A 26,287-nucleotide genomic window follows, 5' to 3' on the forward strand; every position below is an offset into this window, starting at 1 on the left:
CAGCACTAGGGGTACGTGCAGATGTGTGCCACCTCAGTAAGCTTGACAGAGAAGTAGATGCGCAGCAGGGCACCCATCTATAATCTTGGCTGGGCTGTGTTTTCTTCTGACATATGTCCCCTGCTGAGACAAATGAGCTGTAGGGTATGATCAGGCAGACAAAGAGAGTGGGGCACGCAGTCTAAGCAGGACAAGTGCCTCGCCACATGCCAGCCCACCCAGACTGGCGCTGAGCTAAAGCCAACCAGCCTTTGTCCTCACAGCAGCTTCCAGCCACCCATCAGGGGCCGTCGCTGCTTTCTCTGACCTGGTAGCCTTGGCGTGTCCATTGGGCAGCTGTTGATGAGCCTTCCCTCCCCTGCAGCCTTGAGTGAGTAGCAGGGACCCGTGTGCCTGGGGGAGATGCTGAAGCACACAGAGTTCAGTTCAGTGTTGTTCCATAGGACTTATGAGATGAGGTTGCTAATAGATACGTCATTCTGGGAGGTCATGATACCACTTGTCATTAACCCAGGACCCCTGCTGGGGTTCTCACCAAGAAATTGTAGGTGGCTGCTTGCAGGCAAGTGAGTGATTTGCAGGACCACAAGAATATTTGCATAAACATATGTATGAAAGTGTGTATTTATTTGCATTCATTTGCATGAATTGCTGGCACTTGGAGCTGTCGAGCTGTCATTCCTTAATTTTATTTTATTTTTTTCAGTAAATGTCTTTGCACTCTGAGAACAGATCTGGACACTTGAGGAGTGAAAATAAAAAGGCAAAACCAACAGCAGTTCACAGCCGCGAAACCAGAGGTTCTGGTTTTGTTGTGCGTTAGCGTCTTCTGAGGAGTGCTTAGGAAGGCCGAGCCAGTGTTGGGGAAATGGTGCTGGGGTAACACACTTGCCGTGCAAACCTGAGGACTGGAGTTTGAATCTATAGAACTCACATAAAAGGCCAGATGGGCATGGCATCCAACCTATAACCACAGAGCAAGGGAGATAGAGACAGTGAATCCTCTAAGCAAGCTGGCTGGTCACACTAGCCAAACGCTGAGCTCTGGGTTCTTGGGGAGGCTCTATCTTGGTATATAAGATAGAAAGCAACCAAGAAAGACGCTGGGGCTTCACACACGCACTCACACACCCATGAAGATGCACACATCCTAAAAACTGTTTTGTAAGAAATCCCAGTGCTTAAGTTCACCCTCCACATACTGTTGACTCAGACACTATAGAGGGTAGAGCGTAGGCATTTTTCTTGACAGAGGGGTCTCTATGTAGTCCTGTCTCTCCCGGAGCTTGCTATGTCGACCAGACCAGTCTCAAACTCACAGACATGCCCTGCCTCCACCTTCCATGTTCTGGGATTAAAGGTATGCACCACCATGAGTCTTTTTTTTTTTTAAGTTTCCAGGTGAATCTTATGCCCAAGTCCATCTTGTGACATGCCTGTGAAAGCACTGTCTCCCACCTCTTTGCTTTGAGTGTCATGGACCACTTCTGTGTCTTCCCCCTCACATGGGATCAACTCACAGTGATGCTCTATAAACACTGTGTGACCTTGGCTCATCTTTCCAGCATTTGGGTCTGAACAGGGCCGGTGCCCTCTACTATGTGCCCACTTTGCCCACCTTCTGCTAACTGAGGCATAGTAGCCAGGGCCCAGTGTCTAGCCAACCCTAAGCAAGAGGCATGCTCATAGGGATGTGTAAAAGCCCGGGCCCACTAACACAGGATAGCAACTATTGAGTAACTATACTCCATGTATTTGTAAAAGGTGGGACTGTTAATTTAGTATAGAGTTTGGTAAGTTCTGCCTTCTAGGAAAAGCCAACCATCAAACTAGAGACCTGCAAGAAAATGACCTGGGCAGAAAGAGCTGTGATTAAATGCAGTACTCACGTGAAGAAACAGGAAACAGTACCAGGCTAAGGAAATTGATCTAGAGTGTCCAAGAGCACTAGCTATGTACCCACAGCTGGTGCGTGCTTGGGGTCTGTAACAGTAGGTTGTCACTTGGAGCACAGAATCTGTAGCTGTGTCCAGAATAGATTTGGGGACCAGTGATTGCAGATACATAGTGAAAGTCAGCGGTTTTACCCACCAGCACTTGTCCAGAAGACAGAAGTGGACGGAAGAATGGATTGGCATAGGACATTGGGGAAAAGGCACAACCAAAGTTGGGAGAATAAGGAGGGTCAATACAGCCCCTTGTTGATATTTCCAACCCCAGGCACCCTGTCACATGATAAAAACCACTGGGGACTATAGCCAAATGATGGGCAGGATGGGTAAGCTGGCATGCAGTCTGTGACTTGATTCATCCCCAGCTGAACAAGGCACTGGCTCCTCACCTGCCACTGTGCTGTCCCGTTGGCTAGTGCCTGACCTCCACTCTCTCCAGGGCCTGAGCGACTGGAGGCAAATCCCCACGTTCTTCTTTATGCTTATTAGGATCCCCTAATTTTCCTGGGATGGCAGCAGACATGACTTGTATGATGCAAAAGACCAATAGCTTCGTGAAAAACTAGAAAAGAGCCCAGGTTTTCATAACCTGAAAGGGTAGGAGGTGGGTGTGGTTCCCAGACTTGACCTGTCCGCAGATGGAAAGGGAGGTGGTCACAGATGGAGAACCAGGGAGAGACAGTCCCCTAGGAGACTGTGGAGGACACAGATGGGCAGGAAAGGGTCCTTGCACCTCAGCCACACACAAGTGCAGGCCCACTCTCCCCTCCTACCTCCTAATCCAGTCTGATGGGCTGCTGTGAATTCCCCGTCCATAGCATCTGGAGTTGCCATTAGCCCCTGGCTTCCAGGGCCTTCTGTTTCATTTCCCTGTTTACTTGGGTACTTGAACCAATTGTACTTCCAGCTCTGGTTCACTAATTCTTGCAAATCCTTTAAAACTATTGATTTATTTACTGGGATGGTGGCTGTCAGAATGCTTTGGAAATAATGAGAGTAGACTAAAGCAGATGGAAGGTATCTATGGAAGGATTCCCCCTGTCCTTCTGTCTCTCCTCTACCTATCCCACCCCCATCTCTGGGCTATCTTGACAGCTGTCCTGTTACTGGAATCAGTGGCTGGCTTTCCCAAATCTAAGTGACCAGCCTCTATAGATCCTGCTTTAAGTAGCATTAGCGACTGGTGTGTCTGCAGTCAGGAGCCTGGGTTATCGGCCGCAGAATCCAGCTCTGACAAAACCACAGGGAAGCCATTGGCTGGAGCCCAGGAGTTGGGCTGGGGATTAGGGCAAAAATGGAGGCCACAGAGCCAGATCAACCATAGTGCCAGCCCTTTGGGGACCCCACAGTGGCATACAATGGGCCCCATGAATGCACCTCAGGCTGCAATGAGTCGGCTCACGGCAGTGCATCACCACACATGCCAGAGCTGTACACGTCCTAAGCAAAGGCTGTAGCACTGTGCTGCAGCTTCATCTGCCTCGTGTGCACTCATCTCTTCATTTGACATAGGCAGAAGCTATTCCTTTGCTTCCTGGCCACCCTTCCCTGGATCACCTGCACATAAAAGACTCCAGTAACCTGTTTGATGGCATGGCAAGGGCCCTTTCAAACCTTGGAGCCTTCTCAACCTGCACTCCAGCCACCTGGAGAGCTCCTGTCTTCCTTCCCTATGAGGCTGTCCCAGACAAGTACACACCCTCATGGTGCCTCCCTGGCTCTCTCAGGCAGAACCAGCTGTCGCCTCCTCTGCTCAGTGCTTGTCCCCTGTTGGCACAGTTTTATCAGTGTATCTCCCAATAAACTACCTCGCACTGCTCCAAGGATGCATGTGTGCTCATTCATTCAGATGTGTCCCTGGCACACACCCAGTGCCTCCAGTATTGGCGCATGGGAGACATGTTTCATGAATACACCACAGAATACTTGTACCGCCCCAAGTGCTTGGAGCTCAGGGTCTTAGTCAGCCCCACCCCCCAGCCCCCAGTCTTATCCACAGCGCTGGGTGTGTTAGGTTGCTTCAGGCTGCCCTGTAGCTATCTCTTTACCTTCTTCTGCCTGCACTACTGGCTATGTGTAGCTCTCCAAGGTTCTGAACTTGGCTCTTTCTCTTGGCCCCAAATAACTGTCATGACTTAACTCCGGTCCCTCCAGTGAAGAACTATCTGCCCCCCACTACCTCCCAAAAGTCCAGCCACCTGTGGGAAAGAAATATAACTTCTAGGTTAATATACTACAGGCCAAATAGTCTCATAAAGACAAGAGCATTTATGAGAAAACGTGAGTGAGCTCTCCACCCCAACTCTTAATCCCCGGGACCATATTCAAGTCTCACCCTCCCTTTGTCATTAGGATCTATGTCCTTCAAGACACCACCCTCCCTTGCTACCAAGCTGAATTCTTAGAGAGATCTTATAAGGATTATGGGGGTTCACTAATTCCTAAATGCCTCCTGGCTGCTGATAGCCCCTCTGCCTCAGTTTCCCCCCTGGCCCTTCCATACTCTACATTCAGGCTTTCAATCCCTCATAGCCTCCCAGTGTCCTGATTTGGCCCTTCTGACAGTTCATCACACTGCAGTTCTTCTTCATATTCCAGGAAGTCACACCGGAGTCCTACCTCTCCTCTGTAGACTCCTTCACGCCCTGATTTTTTTTTATTAATTTATTCATAATACATCTCGATTGTTAGCCCTTCCCCTGTTTCCTCCCATTTTTCCCTCCCTCCCCACTTCCCCCCTTCTCCCTTCCCTTATGTCTGTGACTGAGGGGGACCTCCTCCCCCTATATATACTCTTAGAATATCGAGTCTCTTCTTGGTGACTTGCTATCCTTCCTCTGAGTGCCGCCAGGCCTCCCCATCCAGGGGACGTGGTCAGAAAAGAGGCACCAGAGCTCATGTGAGAGTCAGAGCTCACTCTCCACTCAACGGTGCACGCCCCGATTTTTGATCTCCCTTCTCACCCAGTTTCTCCCAAGCTCTAGCCTTCTTCAGATGTCTCTCAGCACAGAACCTTCATGATGTTTTCCTCCTCTCACCTCAGAATATCACCTCCTCAGTTTCCACCCTCCAAGCAGAAAAAGGAGCCAGATGAAAGCATCTTTAGCCAAGTGGTGGTGACCCACACCTCCCAGCTCTCAGGAGGCAGAGGTTGGGAGATCGTTAAGTTCAAGGCCAGGCTGTTCTACAGAGTGAATTCCAGGACACAGGGCTACACAGAAAATCCCTGTCTTAAAAAAACCAAGAGAGGAAGTGGGAGGGTTACATCTCTATGACCTAGCCAGTCACTTCCTCTGATTGCAGCCTCAGGGGTTACCCAGCAGCCTTCCTTGCTCTGCCAAGGGTCTACCTCTCCACCCTATGGTGGAAACCACCATCTGGCCAGGTCCCTTGGGCCGGATCCGGGTCATGACATTTACGGTAGTTTGTATGAGAAATGTCTCCCAAGGGCTTGTGTGTTTGAACATGTGCTCCCGGGTCAGTGGTGCTGCTTGAAAATATTATAGAAACTTCAGGAAGTAGAAATGGGCTGGCGGACGTGTGTCACTGGAGATGGTCCTTCAAGTTTTATAGTTTGGCCACACTTACTGTTCTGCCTGTTCCGTCTTGCTTCGCACTTCCTGTGCGAGGATGAAATGTGACCAGTCTGCTTTCTGACTGCCATCTTTGCCTCACACTTCTACTGCCTTGCTTTGTCCGCCATGATGGATTGTACTCTCTCTGAAAGCTATTGGTTGAGAAGTGACTCCACTCTCTACCGTTGCCCTCCTCTAAGTCCTTCTCCCATGCTGATCTTTCCAGGCGTGATCTGCTGATGCATGAGACCGGTTGTTGGATTACATTTGGGTGAACCTTACCATCTAGGCTGCTAGGACCTGACGTGTTAAAAGGACTTCTCTCTAGCCAGTGTGTGTCAAGGCCACAGGCCGGAGCTGTCGCTCAGTATCAGCTGAGGTAGTTGGTCCTTCTAAACAACTGGAGCTGAGCATAATAGTTTATAGTCTCTTCCCAAAGATCTAAGTCACAAGTGAGACAATGCTTTCGCCATGATACATTACCCAAATTGTGGGGCTACCACTGTTGTTAGTAGCACTGCTGTCTCCTTAGAGGGGCCTTCAGTCCTACAACCAATCCGTCCGCTTCTACCCATCCTCATGATTTAGTTGAATCATGTTTAAGGACATTCTGACAGCTTCCCGTGCCTTCCCATGTGTTTTGTAGCCCACCTGGATTCCAATCACAAAGGAAGGAGTTGTTTTTTATTTGGAAGGGATTGTTCTTGGTGTGTGTATGTGTGTGTGAGAGAGGGGGGGGGTGGGGAGAGAAACATTATGCCATGTACTCTATGGCCACCGAGACAAGCCATTCAGATTACACCCGGAGAGCAAACAGGTAGATAAGGGAGTCTCCTCTAGACTGAGGCAGCCAACTATCTCTATCTGATACTGAGGCACCAACAACGCCTCCTGGGACCACAGGAGAGGGCAAAGCATGATGTGACTGAGGGGACTCTGTGAGAATCCTTAGAGGATGCTGCATAAAGCTGAGGCTTAAGGGAGCTGTGAGACCCTAAGTATAACAAATGACTTGGTCAGAAGAGCAGGACGGGTGGAGCATAAATTCAGAGGGTGGGAACACATGGGATGATGAAGCTGTTAATAAAGGAGAAGACCCTGGAAGGTTCCGCGAGCCCACAGAGAGGAGTTTAACAGTAACGACCAAGCCATTTCTCCACCCTGCCCGACCCCCAGAGAAGGAAAAGATTCTTGTGGTAGCAGCAAAATGTAGTGACTCAGTGATGACATCAAATGTTTCCCATCAAGCTCTCCCAAGGCACAAATTGACAAGTCCTAGACAATCCTCGGGCCTTGGGAAAAGAGCACTAATTTAGGGGAAGATGATGGGGCATGCTTCTGTATGTTTTGTGAAGGCTTCAAGGCTGTAAGGAGAGCTGGCTCCTAGAACTCCATGGATGGCATAGCTGAGGAGGCTGTTGGTGCGAAGCTCTCATTTGTCCCCACAGTGTCAACACACATGCAGCCTCTTTGCTCCCAGATGTATTACCCTCTGGGTGTTCGTGGCACAGTCTTCACTGGGCATTCTCAGTGTATTTTCCAACTGCTCTGAGTTTATAATGTTTTCAGGCCCTTTATCAAATATGTGTCATAAATACCAACGGGACCAGGAACATTTATCACCTAGCTGGGTTCCTGCTTGAGCGCTGGAAAAAAAAAATTATTTGGCTACACAACCTTTCTCGGGGCACTGATTTAATGGGCTTCTCTGCTGCAAAGCCACTGGAATTCTTTGCCTTTTAATATTTGACACCCCTTTCTCTTTATTACCGCATCGGACAGCCCTTCTAGGCCAGCTGGAACGAGCCCATTAGTCTCTGACAAATAACTTGTGTCATTTGGTGAAAAATATGCGGAAGTTTTGCTGCAGCTTCTTCTCCAGCTTGGGTTCTGTCTGTGGTCTCACTGTCCTCTAAAGAATCACATGGCTCCGGGCAGGCACCTCTTGGCATCCCCTGGCCTCTTGTGCCGCGGTAGCTGGGTCTATGGGGTTATTTCATTCTAACCAATTCTAATGGAGCTGAAGACTGGGGTGGCTAGAGATACCCGTAAGTGGGTGGAAGAATTAGGCTTGGGCCAGCATCAGTCACAGCAGCTGAGAAGCATCTACTCACAGATGAATGATATCTGCTTTACCATAGGCTGTAAATAAGGAGGAAACTCTGAGGAACGGCACAATGTAAGCAAACCTTGAAGGCGTTCAAGTAAAATAAGCCAATCCCTGGAGGACAAATGTGTATGGTTGCGCGATGTCTCCAGGGTGGAGTCCAACTCAGACGCAGAAGTAGAAGCCAGGGCTGGGGGAAGGAAGGTAGGTAGGTTACTGGATATACAGTTCCAGTTTGGAGAGCGATCCTAGCAATTAGATGTAAAACAGTGTGCATGTGCTTAACACCACTAAGCTGCATACCTCAGAGATGGGCACGATGGAATGTTTGCACTTTTTTTTTTAATGAACCTCACACCAAAACTAACAAAGGGAAAAACTGACAGAGGCAAGTTCTCCAAGTTCATGAGTTCGGCCTTCATTCCTACCTTCTAAGCCAAGTGGTTCTTGCCAACCTAAGCTAACCACAGTCCTCAGACATATTGGCTTAAAAGGTAACTGGCTTATTTAGACTGTGGTTTCTGGTTGAGAGCTGGGTCAGGCTGACACTGGCAGAGGCTGGCTGGTCTACATGACAATCTGGGATGGCTTATGTGCTTCCCTGCCGTCTCTCATCCTGTACCAGGCCAGCCCCAGTTTATTTGTGGGGAGGTTACGGCATGGATCTCCAGAGGTAGCAAAGGCAAGCAGAGCCCCTTGAGGCTGTGGTTGACACCCATATAACATCCTTTCTAGTGCATTCTACGGCCCAAAGCAAATCATAAGGCATGGGGGCGGGGCATTCCACTCAAAGCCAAGAAGGCCAGGAAATGCCCCCAGATGCCAGCCAGCAAGGACGGAAGCCAAAGCTATGGCTATCCACATGAGCTCAGGCTATTGGCCCCCTCACTAATACAGTGCCACTGAGTCTTTGCATGGGGAAGGCTAAATCCTACAGGTGTGGGGTGCTGCCAGGGGTCCCTGAAAACCCAGCCTTGGTCAAGGTTCCATCCGAATCCTGCAGCCCTTCCCCTACCAGGCCCTGCTTTTTTTAGACTGTTTCCACAAGATGCCTCAAAAAATTCAGGAGGGTATTCTGCTCTGAGTCAAGGGTGAAGAAGCCAAGCATCTTTCACCTGAGCCAGTAGGTCCTGGCTCCCTCCTGTGGATTCAGGGTGTGCTCCTGACAAGTATAGACTGTGGTGCCCACCCTCTCCGCCAGCACGCCGCGGGCAGTGGCAAGCACGTACCAACTGATCAATACTTGGAATGCACTGGGCCTGCTGTGAAAAGGAATCCCCTGGTGAGCACTTTCATAAATTGAAAAATTCTTGTGGAAGTGAATAATCGTCCCCAACTATTAAATCAGATTTCTGAAAAGGTAGAGCTGCAGAAAGCCGGAAAACACCCACCGCCATGTGGAGAGAGGTGATGCCTGCGTTGCAGGCACCTTGCCCAGCTCTGGAGCTGGATTTGGGATTCCTGGAGCAGCCAGTGTTGCTGCTAGGACTCAGGCTGTGGCTGGAGTCTTTGCCAGAACCTTGACCTGCCTGGTGCCCAGATCCTCCTTGAGCTCCATAGGCTCCGCTCCATTCTAAGCCTTTTGCCACTGCTCATGCCTTACAGTCCTTTCTCTACAGGCTTAGGCCAAGTCAACCTCTCCCCTCCCCTCCTTTCTCAGATGTCCCTTGCCCCCTCCTATGTCATAGCAGCTGAGGCCTAAGTGCTTCCTCTTCAGTGGGATCAGGGAAGGGCCGCACCACCCACAGCAGCTGCAATCTACTTGAGTGATACCAGACACAGTTGGTGCTCACCCTATGCCGCATCATTAACTTTTAACAAGCAAAGCTTGCCGGGAATCATATTTCACTTACCTTCTCAAGGCTGCGTATCTCACAGAAGGCAGGGTTCAGGTTCACCCTCAAGTCTGTCTCCAAAATCAAGGTCTCTGAAAAGAGGGTGTCTTCCTGCCGCCTTTTGGGTTTCCTAAATCACTCTCTTCCTTCCTTTCTGTCAGATTACAGGAAAACAAGCCTAACCTCTCCACTCCCCTGCCCACAATCCCCTGCAGCAACCTCATGCCACAGGATTAAGCTCAAGCTCCTTGTCACGACTCTCTGCCACCTCCCCAGCTCCCCTGCTCACCTCTATGCACCCACACAGCCCACACCCTCCAGCCTTGTCTCTGTGCCCTGCCAAAGATGGAGGGGCCCAGTCAGAGTATTCCACATGCACACCTCGAGGCATTCTCCCAAAGTCCAAGCCAGCCTGACATGTGACGAGGGGCCCATGGTTTAGCATGGCTTGCAGCTCAGAGGGAACAGTTCCACCACCTCAGTGGCCACATGCAGCATGTTTTCCAGGACCCACATCCTCCGTCTTCAGCAGAGCCTGAGCCCACTGTACCCTTGTGAAGGCCCACTAATCCTATTCTCATGACCTGATCACATGACCTGACTGGTCTCTGAAGATAAATGTAGGAGCCTCAGCTCCCTGTTGACAGATTTAAACAGAGAGGCCCAGGGAGTCATAGAGGATCTGCCACAGGTTAAGGTAACTCCCCCAGGGCCACCTAACTACCCTGTCACAACTCCAGAGTGAGAACTAGGGGTTAGGAGATTCTCAGCACTCAGCTGGTACTGACCCTATGTTCAGGCTTGAAGTAGGGAACCCCAGGGAGTAATTCTAGAAAACCAGTGTCATTCAGCATAGACCTCGAGGGCTTGGGGTGATGGTAAGGGGACACTCCTGTCGTCGTGTCCCTTTACCTGTCTACTGACAGTCCAGGTCACCCTGACGCAAGGATCTAGGCCTCTGACGTGATGTCCAGCCACTACATGCAAAGGATGAGGAGTCCTGGATGCAGCCAGATGTGGTGGGGCTAGTGAGGAGTGATGGTCAACCAAAGGCCCTAACTTCAGCAGAGGGAAAAGGACACCTAAATAAAAGGGCTAGGCTAGCAGGCCCCTTTCTCCTGCTCCCTTCTAGCCCTTGGGGCTGGTGGGTCTGGGAGATATTGACCTCCATAGGTCTGGAGCCCACAGGCCCGGATTCTGCCTGTGCCAGCCCCGGTAGCCAAGACTCCGGGCAAAGGTAGGTATACATTGGGGAAGGAAATAATCCTCTCCCATTCCCAGGCCACTTCCTAAGACCTGCAGCGGCTGCAGACCAGCTTCCCATTGTCAAATGCACAGGCAAGGCTGGGCGTCCTGGAAGGCGGCAGGCCTAGAAAGTGGGGCTGATGCAGAGAAACAGTCTACCCAGCCCCACCCTACCCCTTGCTTGCTTGCTTACCCCAGAAGTGCCTGAAAGAGTGAGCTGGAAGGAGGCACTGCCACGCCCTCCTGGGCCCTTCTGTTCTCTGCCTTCCCTTCTCCTGAAACTTGTTCCACGCCATGGCTTGAGTGTCTGACAGGAGGGGTGCTGGTTTTGCAGGGTTTGTGGGTTTTGTTCCTCTGAACCATGTCCCGCCCATCTTGCATCACAAGGCCATGGTTTACTTGAGACATCGGCATCATTGGCATTTGGAGACCTTATTCTATGGTTCTAGGGTAGATTTTTTTTTTTAACTGTTTGTGGTAATGTATTTTCTGTTTCCAATTGTCAGTATGGGACTCTTTCCCTACCCTACTCCCCGATCTGGGTTTGTTTTTTATTTTTTTTTTAAATCATATTCGGGTTTGGTTTGGTTTTGGGATTTGTTTTGTTTTGTTTTGTTTTGCTTTTTTAAGTTGTTACTCCCTTGGTTATGTAGCCCCTCCCAGTAGCTGCTTGTTTACGCATTGTTTGTGACCTCTTTTGACTGTCAGTGTTCAGCCAGCCTTGCCAAGAAAGAATATGAAGTATTTTCTATTTCTCTACTTCTTGAAAAAAAAATAATAATTAAAATTTTTAAAAAAATAAAAACCTCTTAATGGGAACCTGGCCCTGTCTGTCTTCTCTATTCTGCAGAAATGTTGAAGGAATTGAACCAGCAACGCAGAGCGAAAGCGTTTACAGACCTGAAAATTGTTGTTGAAGGCAGAGAGTTTGAAGTCCACCAAAATGTTCTAGCTTCCTGCAGCTTGTATTTCAAGGACCTGATTCAAAGGTTTGCCTTCCTTCCAGCTGTGGTCGGGTCTGTTCCTTCGTAGGACGCTTTTGTGTCGCTTTTCTCCTCCCCTCTCTTGCAGGTTCCTGAAGTGTGACTCCCTGTCACAGAGCCAGTAGCCATCTCTCCTCCCCCTCCCCAGTGCCCACACACCACACACACACACACACACACACACACACACATACACACACTCACACACACACACAGCCTCAGAGCAGCCACTGCCCTTGCTCCCACACACTGCCTCACTGGCCACCAGGGGTTAGCCCATAGTAGGCTACACACACACCCAAGCCCCATGTTCTTAGCAGACTACAAGCCCTCCCTGAGACTAAGAGGACTATAGACTCCCTTTTAAGGGACCATTACACACTGCTCCACCCCTCAGGGTCCCCAGATCTAGCATCACTGCTGTTGATGGTGAACGAACCTAGTGCCGGGAAGCCATACTGAGCAGGCCATCCCCGCGAGGGACACCAGGCACCCCAGGGACCGCTCCTCCTCAGGCTGAATCAGGGAGATAAATGTGTAGGCCAAGCCTCATGCTTGAACACTGGGCATTGAGTGCAGACCAGGTGTGTCCTAAACACGGTCTCTCAGCCTTCACTCCCCCTCAGCCCGCCCTGACCTCACCCAGCCATTTCTACCTGGATCAGTGTTAATGGTGCCTGAGTATCTCTGCTTTTCCACTTTGTTGATTAAAAATAATAATAATTGTTTTGGGCTGTTTCATACCCTTGCAAAGATGTCAGGGCCACCTCCTAGTTCCTTAGGGAGGGAGAGCAGCCGAGGGGCTAGCCCAGGGTAACGCTCACATTTCTCTCACCCATCAGCAGATTAATGCCGCTGCTCATTTTGCCTTGCAGCCTCTCCGGGGAGGACGCTGAGCCTGGACAGAGCTCAGAATGAGAGGACAGGACCTCTGCTTGCTTCCCAATGCTGTGTTTGGACTTGCCAACTAACCCCAGAGCGACTGTGTTTTGTTTCAGGATGGCACACTGGCTGGCATCTCCTTTCCTATCCCTTGTGTCCTTTGGCATAGAGCCAGGCCACCGGCTGTGTGTGAGGTCCCACTCGGCCTCACTGGCCCTGTGCCACACTGGAGGGGCAGGCTCTTTGTGACATCCCATTTCCTGGACAACTCCGTTTCCTGCCCCTATGCTTAGGTGCTCTGTGTCAAAGGGCAAAGACTTGAGGCATAAGTCTGGAGAAAGAGGCCATGTCCAGGGGCCTCTTCAGCCCAGAGGCTCTTTTTAGGAAATTCTGGGAAGCAGTGGCCAGCACCTGGCTACAGGGACACAGCTAAATAATAATCTAAGACCTTGGACCCTTATCCAGATGGGCTGCAGAGCATGAGGTTAATGGAGAGCAGGGGTCCAGCCCTGGACTAGAAACCTTTCAAGATAATCAAAGCCAAACTCTGCCACACAACAAGAGGACCCCGATAGGTAGGAAGGAGCCTTCTTGGAGAGGCAGAGGAGGAGGAGGAAGACCCTTTCAGACAAAGAGTGACAAACACAGATATCAGCCAGGGACAGGAACAGGTTGCCTCCCCCAGAAGCAGATGTGAGCAGTCCCGACCTCCCCCACTGACCTCCTGAGCTTGCTGTGAGGGTGCCCACCTACCTCAGTAGCCCTTTGGGGAAAGGATGGCGGATGGTGTTCCATCCAAGTAGCTGCTGTGAGAGGGAGAGAGAGAGAGAGAGTACTTGGAAGCCAGGAGACCTGGGTCCTACACTTGACTCTGCCACTCATCCTGGGATTCTGGTCTGGCTAAATCCTCACTCTCAGGCCTCTGGCTTTATCATTTGTAAACCAGAAGTCGATCAAATAATGTTGAAGGTGACAGGCAGTGGATGGACAAGAGCAGCGTAAAGAGGCTTTACATGTTTGAATGCCAAGGTGTGAGAGAAGAAGGTGTCAAGGTCCTAAGAGGGAAGCGAGCAGATGAGCAGTCCAGTGTCAGGGGTTAGCTGGGCAGGATGGCCAGTAGAGCACAGGACCTAAAGGGCACCCAAGTCCCCTGGTGGTAGGCAGAGAGGCATATGAATCTGACTGAGTCAGGGCTAGGTTTAGCATGCATGGACTATCTTCAGGAATCAAAGGAGAAATTGAAGCTGTGTTTGTTTGTAGCCGTTTTTAATTTCCTTGCTCTGTCCTGGCCACAGGGTCCATGTTGCCATTCACGCTAGTGGCTGCAAACAAATACTTTTGAAAGAGGGAAGCAAAATCTTCACAGGACAATGGTATCTTGATGAGCCACGTGGCCCCAAATTCTTTACAGTCAGGGAGCAGCTGATGTCACTGTGTTGTTTCAGTCCCCACCACATCAGTGACCCTCAAGGCCTGGAATAGCCTCGCAAGGATAAAGAGACCCAGAGGCTCCTTTGCAGGAGCTATTGTCTTATGAGGTTGAGGAAGTAGAGACAATCTGTGTTCGGGGCTTTTATGGGTCAATACTGACCTGGCCTGGCTGAGCATTGTCAGAGCAGGAAACACACCCCCTTGTTGCACCAGCACCCCAAACTTGAAAATTCAAGCTTAGTTCCTTTCCACCACCAACCTAGGTCATGTGCCCACTGCTCCATTCCCATTCTCAGGGTGACTGCCTTTCCTGGATCCGTGGAAGGGGCATATAGGAAGCTAAACCGCCTGTTCATTCCTCTGTACAAACAGGCAGGGTCTCTCCTGGGCCAGAGCCTACCCAAAGTCCTCAGCAACACTACATGGATCAGAGAAGGAAAGTATGAAACAGAGAGACTGAGAGGAGCTACACCATAAGCTTTGCAGTAAGCCTGGACACAGACAGACAGACAGACAGACACAGAAACACACAGACACACACACACACACACACACACAGAGACATACACAGAGGGAGACACATACACACACACATGCAATGCACAGTATCAGTGTGAGACTGAGCAGAAGAGCTGGGTCTGCCCAGTGTGGCCTCCCAGACAGCAGTCATGACTGCCTGACAGACCCGAGGGCCCTACCTCATCCAGGCTCTTTCCTCCCCTGTGTTCACTGATAACCCAGAGCCTTTACGCCATCCTTCACCACTTCCTTTTTTTTTGACAAGATTGCCACCTGCTGACAAGAAGCTTTATATTTATATTTTGGCTTGAGGAGCTTGTACAGTTAGTATCCCCATTTTACAGATGAGGCTCTTGAAGCCTTGGGCATTTAAGTGACACATAAATACTGTCTGACACAGAAGCTTCCTACCGTCCAATCTCTAACCTAGAAAACCAAACTGTGCTTTCTGTTTGTAGGCAGAGTCAGTGAGGGATAGAAGGGATTGACATTGTGTATGAGTAAGGGCTGTGAACACACATGTGTGTGTATGTGTGTGCTCTCGCATGTGTGGATGCGTGCATGCGGTGTACAAGTGATGTTAGGAACCCTGGCCACAAGGCCTGCCCAGAAGAACAGAATTTTCCTTTAAGACAGGCACTTGTGTGCAGACACACAAGGGGACTGGACCCTCTAGTGGGGCTTGGAGGCCAGGGAGACCTCGGACACGAGTGCAGCAAGCCAGGGCAAAACCAAATCACAGGTCTGCCCCACCTGACCTTTGGTTGGCCAACCTGAAATCCACAGGGTGATCAGAGGGGAAACTGAGAGATAAGGGTTGGGGACACTGCCTTTGGACAGTGAGGAGGGACAACAGGCTGAGGCACTGCCTGTAAGGAAAAGAAGCAGCCATAAAGACTTGAGGCGCCACCTTTGGATGGTGAATGGGGCATTTGTCCTCCCCTTATCTGCTTGCACACTGGAGGGAACCCAGGCCCTGAGCCACAGCTCATCCCTACCTAGCCTGCACAACCTGCCCTGGCTTTTCTTCTTTGGCCCATGGCAAAGTCCCTTCATTTACCCTCTGGGCACCAAGAATCTCCCAGCATGTGCAGATGCCATAGAGACACTAATAAAGGCCAGTCACTTCCATTTAATGGTTGTGAGCTACAGGCCCCGTCAGAGAGGGAAGGGCCGTTTTTCTTAAAAGATGGAAGCCATGTCTCCAGCCTTCACTGGCACTTCCCAGGACATCTCCTAAGTCAGGGTGTGGGAGAAGATGCCCAGCACTTGAGAAAAGCTGTCCCTCGCCACATCCAAGAGGACAGAGGCCTGAGCATGGCAGGAAACCCTCCAGCTGAAGCGCCCCCACCTCACAAAGCCTACTGAAACATGTATGACGTGTGAATTCGTTTCCTTTCTTATCGAATGAAAGCAATGACAAGTGAGTTCCCTGGTTTTTCTAACCTGATGTTCACAAAGCCTGAAACTAAGCTCTGGGCTTCTCCTTCCTTCTTCAGCCATGATGGGGGAATCTGGAACGGATTCTTTCTCAATGACCCACCTCACCAGCTGACGGTGCTTTTCATGTGCCTGTACCTCTTTCCCCCAAGTGCCTGTCTCCTTTCTCATCTAGAGTACACACATGTGCCTTGAAAGCAAAGCAACAAGAAGAGGGATTGACACCTCTTGAGCGCTGGCAGAATGATGCAGACCAGAGCCACTGCCTTGACTCCTCTCAAAGAGTGGTCCAAGGCCTGCCAAAGTCCACAGGACCCAGTGGGGCTTGGGTGTGCCCAAACACAGTGTTCTGAAGCTAATGACATGGGGCAGGGTAGAAATCACATCAGGTGGATAGAACAGAATGCCAGCTGTCTGTCAGCCACCAGGGCCCTATGCTTCTGGACAGTGCCCAATTCCAGTGTGTGTTGTGCAAACATCTGGCCACACAGGCCGATAAGGGAGAGGGCAACCTACCCCTAGAGGAGTCCTCTGCTACAGTTGGTTCTTCAAGATCCTACTAGTTCAAGACAGGTATCTCTGACGCATCCATAGACCCGGCCCGGCTGAGCATCACCTGTGCCTTAGGAACCTGAACACTCCTGGGAAGCCCCACTTGGAAGAAAGTAACTTCATGCAGTGTCTAGTCTCAGACACTGTGTGCTGGAATGCCACACTTCTGCCATCCCCCAAGTGTGAAGATCACAGATAGTACGACTACTGTCTATTTCTGTGGGTCTGTACAGCTTTGTATCATTGTGTCATGACCCTCAAGGGGCCAGCAGCTCACTCAAGAACCAGTTTAAGAACAGGACAGAGGACAGAGCATCCTTCATGCCTGTGAAGAACGCAGCATTGTAGCCATGATCAGAGTTTACTCATCAGCTGAGGTATCCCCTAGGGGGCCTCTGCTCAGAGTGAAGAGACCTAAGGCGTGCTAGGTAGAGCTACAATTATCTAATGACTGGAGCTAGTCATTGCCAGTCTTTTGTGGCCACTACAGTTCTCTGAGCTACACATGAATCATCCGGTAGACACCAGCAGGGGGATATGCAAGCTCCCATGGCTCCTCTAAACCTTGAACTCCACTACTGATAAAGACTTAGCGCTGCCTCGTAGCTCCTTTGTAGCCAGGTGGAAGGAGCTAGCTCTACCAGTCCCAGGGGAGCTCCAGCACTCTCTTCAGATCATTTGCCCAGTGGAGACAGCCACAGCCATGAATTCTATGGTTGAGGGCCTCTCTGATTTAGCTGCGTTACCACACTCTTCCACTCCTGCACTTACCCTCTTGTGCCCGGTGCCCTTCAGCAGTGCATGCAGCTCTGTCTCCAAAACCCTCTCCCAGGCTCAGCCTTGAGAAGCAACAGTTGCCAGCAGTATAGCAGTGCCCGTCCCTTATAGCCATCATTCTGGTTCTTCTGGGTTAGCCAAAGGGTGTGTGTGTGTGTGTGTGTGTGTGTGTGTGTGTGTGTGTGTGTGTGTGTGTGAAGTCACCAGTCACCGTAGCATTGAGTACTGAGTGAGTATGTGTGGGCTTAGAGGACCTTAGCCTAGACCCTCTTATGTGGCCAGTAACTTTGCCTCCTCTCTTCCTGGACTTGCTGTCAGGCCATAGAAAGCACCAGGCCTTAGGGCCTCTGGTCACACGAGCCATCTGTGAGAAAGAAACCTTAAGTACCATCTCAGCCTCAAGTCCCAGTGTAGCCTGCACACTGTGAGTTGTGTCTGGGCTTTGAAGGCCTTAAGCATTCCAAGTCAGGTGGTAGAAATGCAGACGCTGTTGTATAGAGGGGGGGTCTCCTGGGAAGGGGTTTCTCTAGCTAGAGCTGCAGCAGGACCTTAGGTCTCATCTGCTTCTATCTTGTGCAGAATAGGAGGCCAAGGGCCTGAGAGGCTCAGGATATCTGCCTGTCAGTGGCAAAGCAGGGTACCCAGGTCCCCTTGCTCCCTGTTAGTGCCCTGCCACATACCCTGTAGTTGCCCCCGGCCTCTTGAGCCAAGCTACTGTCTTATCAGGCATTGGCACACCTCTGCTGCCTGCCCCCAGGGGCACCCAAGGCACCAGTGTTAAAGAGTCTCGGCCCCTGGCTTTTGCAGAAGTCAGTAGGTAGGCAACAGAGCTCACTGCCCTGCCACAGCCTCAGTCAGGCCAGGCTCAGTGAGGGAAGCTGGCCTGGTGAGGATAACCAAGCTGGGGTGGTCCAGTCCATGGCCTCTGAGAAACCTGCCTCCTCACTTAATGCTCTGGGTGTTTTTGGTTTTGGTTTTGGTTTTTTTTTTTCCCTCCCGGCCTCACTTCTGTATCGGTGTGTTCTTGCTTCGTCTGATCTGTTTCCTTCCAGGTCCAGCTGTAGGGAGCGGCTGCCAGGCCTTAGGGGCCTTTGCAATGGTTTTGTATTTCTGTAGACACCAGATATAAACATACTGATATATTTGTGTCCCTCCCCTGCTCTCCCCCCCTCAACCCCCAGTTCACAAGCCCGATGCACACTCTACACGCAGGCCACTCTGACCCCGTGTTCCATGTGGCAGGAGGGCCACCTCCCCGCCCCGGGCCAGGCCCCAGGTCATGGCTGCTGGCTGTCTGTGGCGGAAGTCCTTGGTTGTTCCCTTCTTCCCCTTCCCAGCTCTAAACATTCTGTTGTCTATCTCGTCTCTAAGCAATGTCATGAAGGGCTTCCCTTCCATGCCTCAAAGGAAACAATATGATTTTTGGAAAGCTTGGGGTTGGGGGCACTTCCTGGGCAGCCTTCCCAAGGCCCTGGGCCTTCAAGATGTGCTCAGAGGAAGCCTTCTGGTTGGCTAGGATGGCTGCCAATCAGGAGCCGTCTGCCAATGTGAAGAAGTAGTGAGTCCTTGCCCGGGGGGGGGGGGGGGGCGCACGCTGGCACCATTTGGTGTAGACACCAGGTCCAGCCGGGAGCTGAACCGTATTGTTTCCCTTTGTGGCCGGTCCTGGTCCTTGTCCCCCATCTACAGCTCATGCTTTTCTGATTTGCATCTTTTTTGCATGGACATGCCGAGTAGTGCTAAGCAGGGTTTTCTGTTCTCTGGGGCGCCTCTGGCCAGATTCTTCTCTTTCAGATCCTGTGTCAGGTCATTAGGTTCAAGTGTGTCATTGCTGTGTCCTTTGAGTCCTAAGACAAAGGGCGTGACTGAGGTGTACAGGGAGCTATGGCCCTGTGAGGAAGCGGCGGCAGCGGCCGCAGGGGTGGCAGGTGAGGACAGCCTGGTCTCTGTGCCTTAGGTCGGTGCAGGACGGCAGCCAGGGCAGCCGGGAGAAGCTGGAGCTGGTGCTCTCCAACCTGCAGGCCGACGTGCTGGAGCTGCTGCTGGAGTTCGTCTACACGGGTTCGCTGGTCATTGACTCCGCCAATGCCAAGACTCTGCTTGAGGCTGCCAGCAAGTTCCAGTTTCACACCTTCTGCAAAGTCTGCGTGTCCTTTCTCGGTGAGTGGGGCGGTGAGCCTTTGCATGGTCATGTGGAGGAAATGGTGCATATGCATGAAAAATGTCTGGCCAGCTGTGTCCCCCACCCCCATCCCCACCCCCACATCATGCCAGGATATCTAGATTTCCCCCGAGCATGTGGGTGGTTTGATGGAATGTCATGCACAGAAGGGGTCACTGTGGCCTTGTCAAAATCAGTGGCCACTGGGATGTGTAAACAGCCTATGCATGGGTCAGGGTCGGGGGACCTGGCCACTCTGGCCTGGCCTCTAAGCCATGAGTGAATCAACCACACAGTCTGTTTCCCTTTAACTTACTGGTTCCCAGCCCACCCAGATACGTGAACGCGCCAGGGCATCTCATGTAAACCTTCAAAGCCCAGAGCTCTTTTGCAAGACATGGATCTTGGCGTAGGGCTCCACCTCAGAGCATGCTCCACTTTATACAGTTTGGTACTGCTCCGCTGGGCTGGGAGGTGTGGAGCAAGGGGACATGGATAGCATCACAGAAAACCGCACAGCCCGGGATGTGGCACACAGAAAGAAAAGCCAGAGGTTGGGAGCAGATCGAATGAGGACCTGTTGCAACCCAGGAGAGTCCAGGAGCCTTAGTGGCAGGATGAGTCACATACCTAGTTCTTTCCTGAAAGAGCCACTAGCCAGATTTCAGAAGACCAGTGAGCCAGACCCCAGGTTCTAGATGCTGGACTAGAGGATTCTGGGGGCCACGGGAGACAGTGGATTGATATATGAGGGCTGCTGTTCACAAGACTTAAAAAAAGGTGACATCGGTCATGCTTGTCATCATGGAAGACATCATCATACATGTCAAGGTGGCCACTCCCCACAGCCCAGGCCCAAACCCTGAAGCCCCATCCCTCGCAGCTCTGGTTTTGCTGCTGTGGTCTGCAGAGAGAGAACTAAGCCCTGGGAGGTCCACATGAGTCAGGGCAGAGAAAAACCTAGGGAATGTCTCCGAGTCCCAGGGTCCCAGGTGTCATCACAGGCTGATGACAACTGTGGGGGCTGGAGCCAGGGTCACAAGGAAACGGGTTGGGCTCGGAGGAAGAGCCAGGCATGGTGACGGGAACAAGAGGCGGTTCTTCCAGGACTCCTAGATCAGTGACCATTCGCTCTTAACTCCAGAGAAGCAGCTGACCGCCAGCAACTGCCTGGGAGTGCTGGCCATGGCTGAGGCCATGCAGTGCAGCGAGCTCTACCACATGGCCAAGGCCTTCGCGCTGCAGATCTTCCCCGAGGTGGCCGCCCAGGAGGAAATCCTCAGCATCTCAAAGGATGACTTTATCGCCTACGTCTCCAATGACAGCCTCAACACCAAGGCTGAGGAGCTGGTCTACGAGACCGTCATCAAATGGATCAAGAGGGACCCAGCAGCACGTGCACAGGTAGGCCTGCTCCACCTGGTCCCCTACAGGGTGGGACCCGCTGCAAGGATGTAGGAAGGGGAAGGGGGCAGGGCTGCAAGGATTGCATAGGAGTCAGGAATAATGAGAGTGTGGAAGTCTAGTGTACACACACACACACACACACACACACACACACACACACACACAGTAGCAGAGATGGGAAAGAGAGAGTGTGGATGAGACTCAGTCTCTAGAGGACTCTTAAGGGCTTCCACTCCACCTAAAAGGAGTCTCCAAGCTTGCCAAGGGGACACAGGGCCTGGGTGGGAAATACCTGGGCCCTTCACAGAAAAGTGGGTACCAGGGGATATGGGGTCCCACGAGGACAGAGCACATGCTCTGCCTGTCAGGCGGATAGAGAGCAAACAGAAGCCATCCTGGAAGTGGGAAGCCACTGCGTGCGTGTGACAGGAGAGAAGGTGAGTTACCAGAGAAGCCAGGATAGACACCCAGAAGGAAAGAAAAAACACAGCCGTACCCTCAGATAGCCACCCGAGGGTCAGGGAGCTAACTGGCCCATTCATACCCAGAAAGCCCCAGCGGAGACCCTGTGCAGAAAGGAATTGCCATTGGTCATTTGGTGAGGAGTCTAAAAGTCAGGGCAGCTGCAAGAAGGCCCTTGGGGGTGGTCAGAGTGTCAACCAGCAATGGGGACAATGGTGGCAGTAAGACCTTAACCAGCAAGGACAGAGTCTAGAAAGTCAGACCCCAGAACACACTGAAGCCACCAAGTGCTGGGTGAGGAGGACTATCAAATTTCCCTGGGCATAAAAAGAAGGACAAGGACAAGTCAGGTGACACATGCCTGTAATCCCAGCACTTGGGAGGTAGAAGCAGGAAGGTGAGGAGTTCAAGACCAGACTTGACTACATAGGGAGCCTCAGCCTGGGCTGCGGGAGGCTCTGACTCAAGGGAAGGGAGGAGGAAAAGGGAGGAGGGGGGAATGAGGAAGGGGAAGGGAAGGAAAGATTGGAGACAAGAATGAGAGAGAGATGGAATACAAAGATGGCTCCCTGCCCCCACCTCCATCCCACTGCTTGAGTCCTTAGAGTCTAGGAGGAGCGGGTTCCCAGGGCTCCTCATCTGATTAGCTTGGCAGGAGGCAATTTTTTTTTTTTCAGAGAAAGGAATGGAAGTTGTGTAGATAATGACAGTAACTGCCACATTTCTTCTCTGCATCTCCGAGTGTGGTACGAGCTCAGCCATGCTTGTCTGGAGACCCTGGTCTCATGGCTTCCAATCTGCTAAGTGCTACACCCCTCCAAAAAGACCCTTTGCCCCCAAGAATAAGCCCCATGTAATTCTCCAAGTGCCGCATCTCTTTTCACTCTCCCGTGCCTCCGGATGTCCTCCTCCGCCACCTGACAGAAGTCTCCAACTCTTTTACCTCAGACGTTGTCTTTCCTGCAACACCTCTCACTTCGGCACCTTCCACAGCCCTAGCTATCACCCAATAAACTGTGAACACTTTTAGATCAGAGGCAGGATCCCATCAGCCTGCGCGGCTCTGGCAACAAGCTTAACATATGGTGTATAGTGGCTACCAAATCCTCCCGCCTGTCATTCTCCGGACGAAACAGAAGTGGGTGGAGTGGTGAACAGTTTGCCTGTCGCAAGGGAAGTTCACAGGAGCTCAGGAAAAGCCTTGAGTGAAGGATAAGAGGGTCCAGAAGCCAGGGTGAGACGGGGGTGACACTACTAAGGAGCTGTGGTAGTAGGTGTCACACACCTAAGTTCTTCTGGGTCCTCCCACCTGCTCCTGTCACACTCACACCTCTTCAAGACGGAAGGCTCCTGCTCTCCCAGTTTCAGCCGCCTGGCAGTCTGATATGCAGCCAGGATCTACAACGTAGATGGACACGAGAGGCTTAAAGGGTAGGGGGATAGGCTACTCTGGGGTTGGCTGCACTTCTGAGACACACCCAGATGAAGAGACCTCCTCCACTCAGCTCCTAAGAGGTGCCTTCTTCTCAGCAGAATCCCCCATCTTCTGTCCCACAGTATGCAGCAGAGCTCCTAGCCGCCGTCCGCCTCCCCTTCATCCACCCCAGCTATCTGCTTAACGTGGTGGACAATGAGGAGCTCATCAAGTCATCAGAAGCGTGTCGGGACCTGGTCAACGAGGCCAAACGCTACCACATGCTGCCCCATGCCCGGCAGGAGATGCAGACGCCCCGAACCCGGCCTCGCCTCTCTGCAGGTATCGAGGGACATGCCCAAATCCCCCAAATTGCAGATACTATGGCGATCCCCCCCTCCCCCAGATTGGAGCCAGGTACAGATGCTGATCATGTCAGGGTGTGTCCCAACGCTGCCCATCCATATCCCTGCAGGTGTGGCCGAGGTCATCGTTTTGGTCGGGGGACGCCAGATGGTGGGGATGACCCAGCGCTCGCTGGTAGCTGTCACCTGCTGGAACCCGCAGAACAATAAGTGGTACCCCTTGGCCTCTCTGCCTTTCTATGACCGCGAGTTTTTCAGTGTAGTGAGTGCCGGGGACAACATCTACCTCTCAGGTGAGGCTCCCAAGGGCTGGGTGGGAACTGGGATGGGCTTCCCAAAGGGACTTTTGCCCACACATAAGGCCGAGGAAGGCCAAGGCCCCAGGGTATCTGGCTTTGCTGATAAAGCCTCTTGCTGTTGTCACTGGAGATGGGTATTCTGTCCTCCAGCCCTTTCTGAGCCCCTGCCTGGTCTATGTACCTCCATACTTTCCGCAGGTGGTATGGAATCAGGGGTGACGCTGGCTGATGTCTGGTGCTACATGTCCCTGTTGGATAACTGGAACCTGGTCTCCAGAATGACTGTCCCCCGCTGTCGCCACAATAGTCTTGTCTATGATGGGAAGATTTACACTCTTGGGGGACTTGGCGTGGCAGGCAACGTGGACCACGTGGAGAGGTAAGGCAGCCACAGTCCCTGAGCTGGCATCCTTAGCAGTCACTGAAAGCTAATGACATATCACTCCCCCAACACACAAACATATACACCCAATGTCTGCCTGATACCGATGGCCCATAGACTGGTCCATTCCAGGCTCATCACACATAACAAAAAGAAGTGAACACAAGATGTGAGCTCATGAGTCACTAAAGAGGAAGTTCTTGCCAACATCCGCTCAGGTGTAACACAAGAGGGTGGCCCAAGGTCCAATCGTGGGAGGACATGTGTGAGCTTGGATCACACTACATGCAGATTGCAAGTTATCAGCCTAGAGACATATTAGAATTCAGGAGAAAAATTAGAACCCATGTCTCAAGTATGGGCCATGCCAGAGGTTATGTCACTTTGTCCAACCAAGTAAGGGTAGCACACATCCTCCCTCCACCCCACACATGCCAGGCTATTAGTAGTAATACAGGGAAGAAAGACCACCTGCCAAGCAAGCAATGCAGGGGCACAGTCTAGCCATTCCTCCAGGATTCTCCAGGGAGAAACTAGAAGCCAAGGAGCTCAAGATCTGAGGGTAGCCTGCCCTTTGTTTCGGGTCCCGCTCTGTCTCTCACCCCAACCCCAGCCAGGCTATTGAGGATTTGGTAAGAGTCAGGCAGAGGCGGTACTGCCCCGGGAGGAAAATGCCGAGACCCTTTCCTCCAAGCCAGGGAGACTGCTCCTGTAAGAGGGTGGGCAGGTCACTCAGAGAAAGATGCTCTCTACCTCTGGGAGAGGACCACTAGTTAGCAGAGCAGGAAGTCTTGCTTCAGGAGAAACCAGTGCCCCGGAGAGTGACAGGAGGCTGACCTGGCCCTAGGTCACAGCCCCAGTTATGATCAGAAGAGCGCCTCTTCACTCTTTCCCCTGTGGGCCCACACCATTAGAAAGCACTCTGCAGTGTGACACCCTTTCTTGCCTGTGAAGCCACACATTACCCCTCAGTTTGAATTTTTTTCCTCCTGGGTAGCTAATTGGACACTTGATGAATGTTCCAGCAAGCATGGTTTCAGAGTGAGACAGGTTCTGAGTGTTCACTGTGGGCATTTAACTCCCCCAAGTGGAGCCAGAGATGGCTCGGTAACAACATTTAATTGTCATATTGATTTGATGATAATGGGAAATCTCTGGGAGATTATGAACATATTAATACTGTGCTTGGACCCAGACCAGCCCTAACACTGGGCGGGGGGGGGGGGGGGATCTTCAGCATAACCTGCCGCCGCATGTCCAGATGTGCCCCTAAGCTCCCCCAGCAGCGTCGGCTTCCAGTCATTTGTCACCCAATAATAATAAACACACGAGCAAGGAGACATTTTCTATGTAGGAGTCCGCTGAGTTGGATGTCATCCGGCTTTGCCTCCGTCAGCTATTTTTAATCTCCTAAGATGCTGATTACTCATTTTGCAAAGTTCTCCTTGTTGATAAATACAGGGATTTGTTGAAAAGATCAAATGCACTGACGACTGGCGGGAGAGGCAAGCTCTCCTCCTTTCGCTTTTCGTGGGCCCTGAAGCAGTTCACCGAGGCCCCAGGGGGCTGCCTGTACTGGCCTTCCCTACAGAGCTCAGCCTTCCAGCTGGCTGGAAAACAAATGTCAGCTCTAAGACCACCCCCGAGGAGGCCCAGTGAGTGGAAGAGCAGCCAGGGATCACAGAGAGACCCGAGGGACCCTGAGCTCTCCCTCAGCCCATGAAGATCTGTCATCTGTGCTGCTAGGATGGAACAGAGAGTGAAAAGACCCTCAGGTAGAACCCATGCAAGGGAGTGGAGGGTGTGGGGAAAGAGGCACCCACTGCTACCCAAGGAGCAGGCCCCTTTGGGTGAGTCACTCTCTGGGCCACGTGGCATCAGTGATGAGAATTCAGGGTGACAGGAAGGTCAGTGTAATGGGGACAGACATGAGGGCGCTTTGTTCCCCAGGAAGCACTAATGGTACAAATTGCTATTATATTGATAATGAATGAGATATATGGTGTATTATAATTATATTACATTACTGTGTTACAGGAATAGAGCAAGATTACATAATTATAGATTAAAACAACAGCGCCATAGACAAACTTGTATTATATCATTATATAAATAACTGGGTCTAATATTTTATAGCAATATATTGCAGGAGCTGTGGTTACTGCATAAATGATAGTGGAACGCCTCACTCGGCTGGGTCATTTGCATGTCATTAGCATATCCTTCTCAAGCAGGAAGCTGACAGATTGAGCTGACAGGAGGGCTCATGGCTTGGCAATCAGCCACCTGGAATAACAAACTCTCAGGAAATTTGTGTTTGGCGGAATGTGTCATTATGCCGAAAGACTGAGGACTAACAGCCACATAATCTTTCTCATCTCCCAGCTCTTTCTGTGGGAGCGCTTTGGCTCGCTGCCATATTGGCTTAAAAAACAGATATCTGAACTTCTGACACTGCCCCCAAAAGACACTTACTCTGTTGTGTATTAGCTACATAGC

General features: G+C 51.4%; 1 protein-coding gene across 2 annotated transcripts in view; it reads left to right on the forward strand.

Moving 5' to 3' along the window:
• Positions 1-26,287, forward strand: part of KLHL29 (kelch like family member 29) — a 294,574-nt gene that overhangs the window by 259,735 nt on the left and 8,552 nt on the right. For both annotated transcript variants that reach the window (XM_084791398.1, XM_084791397.1), the window contains 6 exons: positions 11,565-11,703; positions 19,256-19,458; positions 20,604-20,863; positions 22,886-23,084; positions 23,218-23,400; positions 23,605-23,785. In XM_084791398.1, the coding sequence (XP_084647524.1) occupies positions 11,565-11,703; positions 19,256-19,458; positions 20,604-20,863; positions 22,886-23,084; positions 23,218-23,400; positions 23,605-23,785 (1,165 nt within the window). The remainder of the gene's footprint in view (positions 1-11,564; positions 11,704-19,255; positions 19,459-20,603; positions 20,864-22,885; positions 23,085-23,217; positions 23,401-23,604; positions 23,786-26,287) is intronic.

This window comes from Acomys minous, assembly GCF_964271855.1.
Source record: "Acomys minous genome assembly, chromosome: 8".
NCBI lineage: Eukaryota > Metazoa > Chordata > Mammalia > Rodentia > Muridae > Acomys > Acomys minous.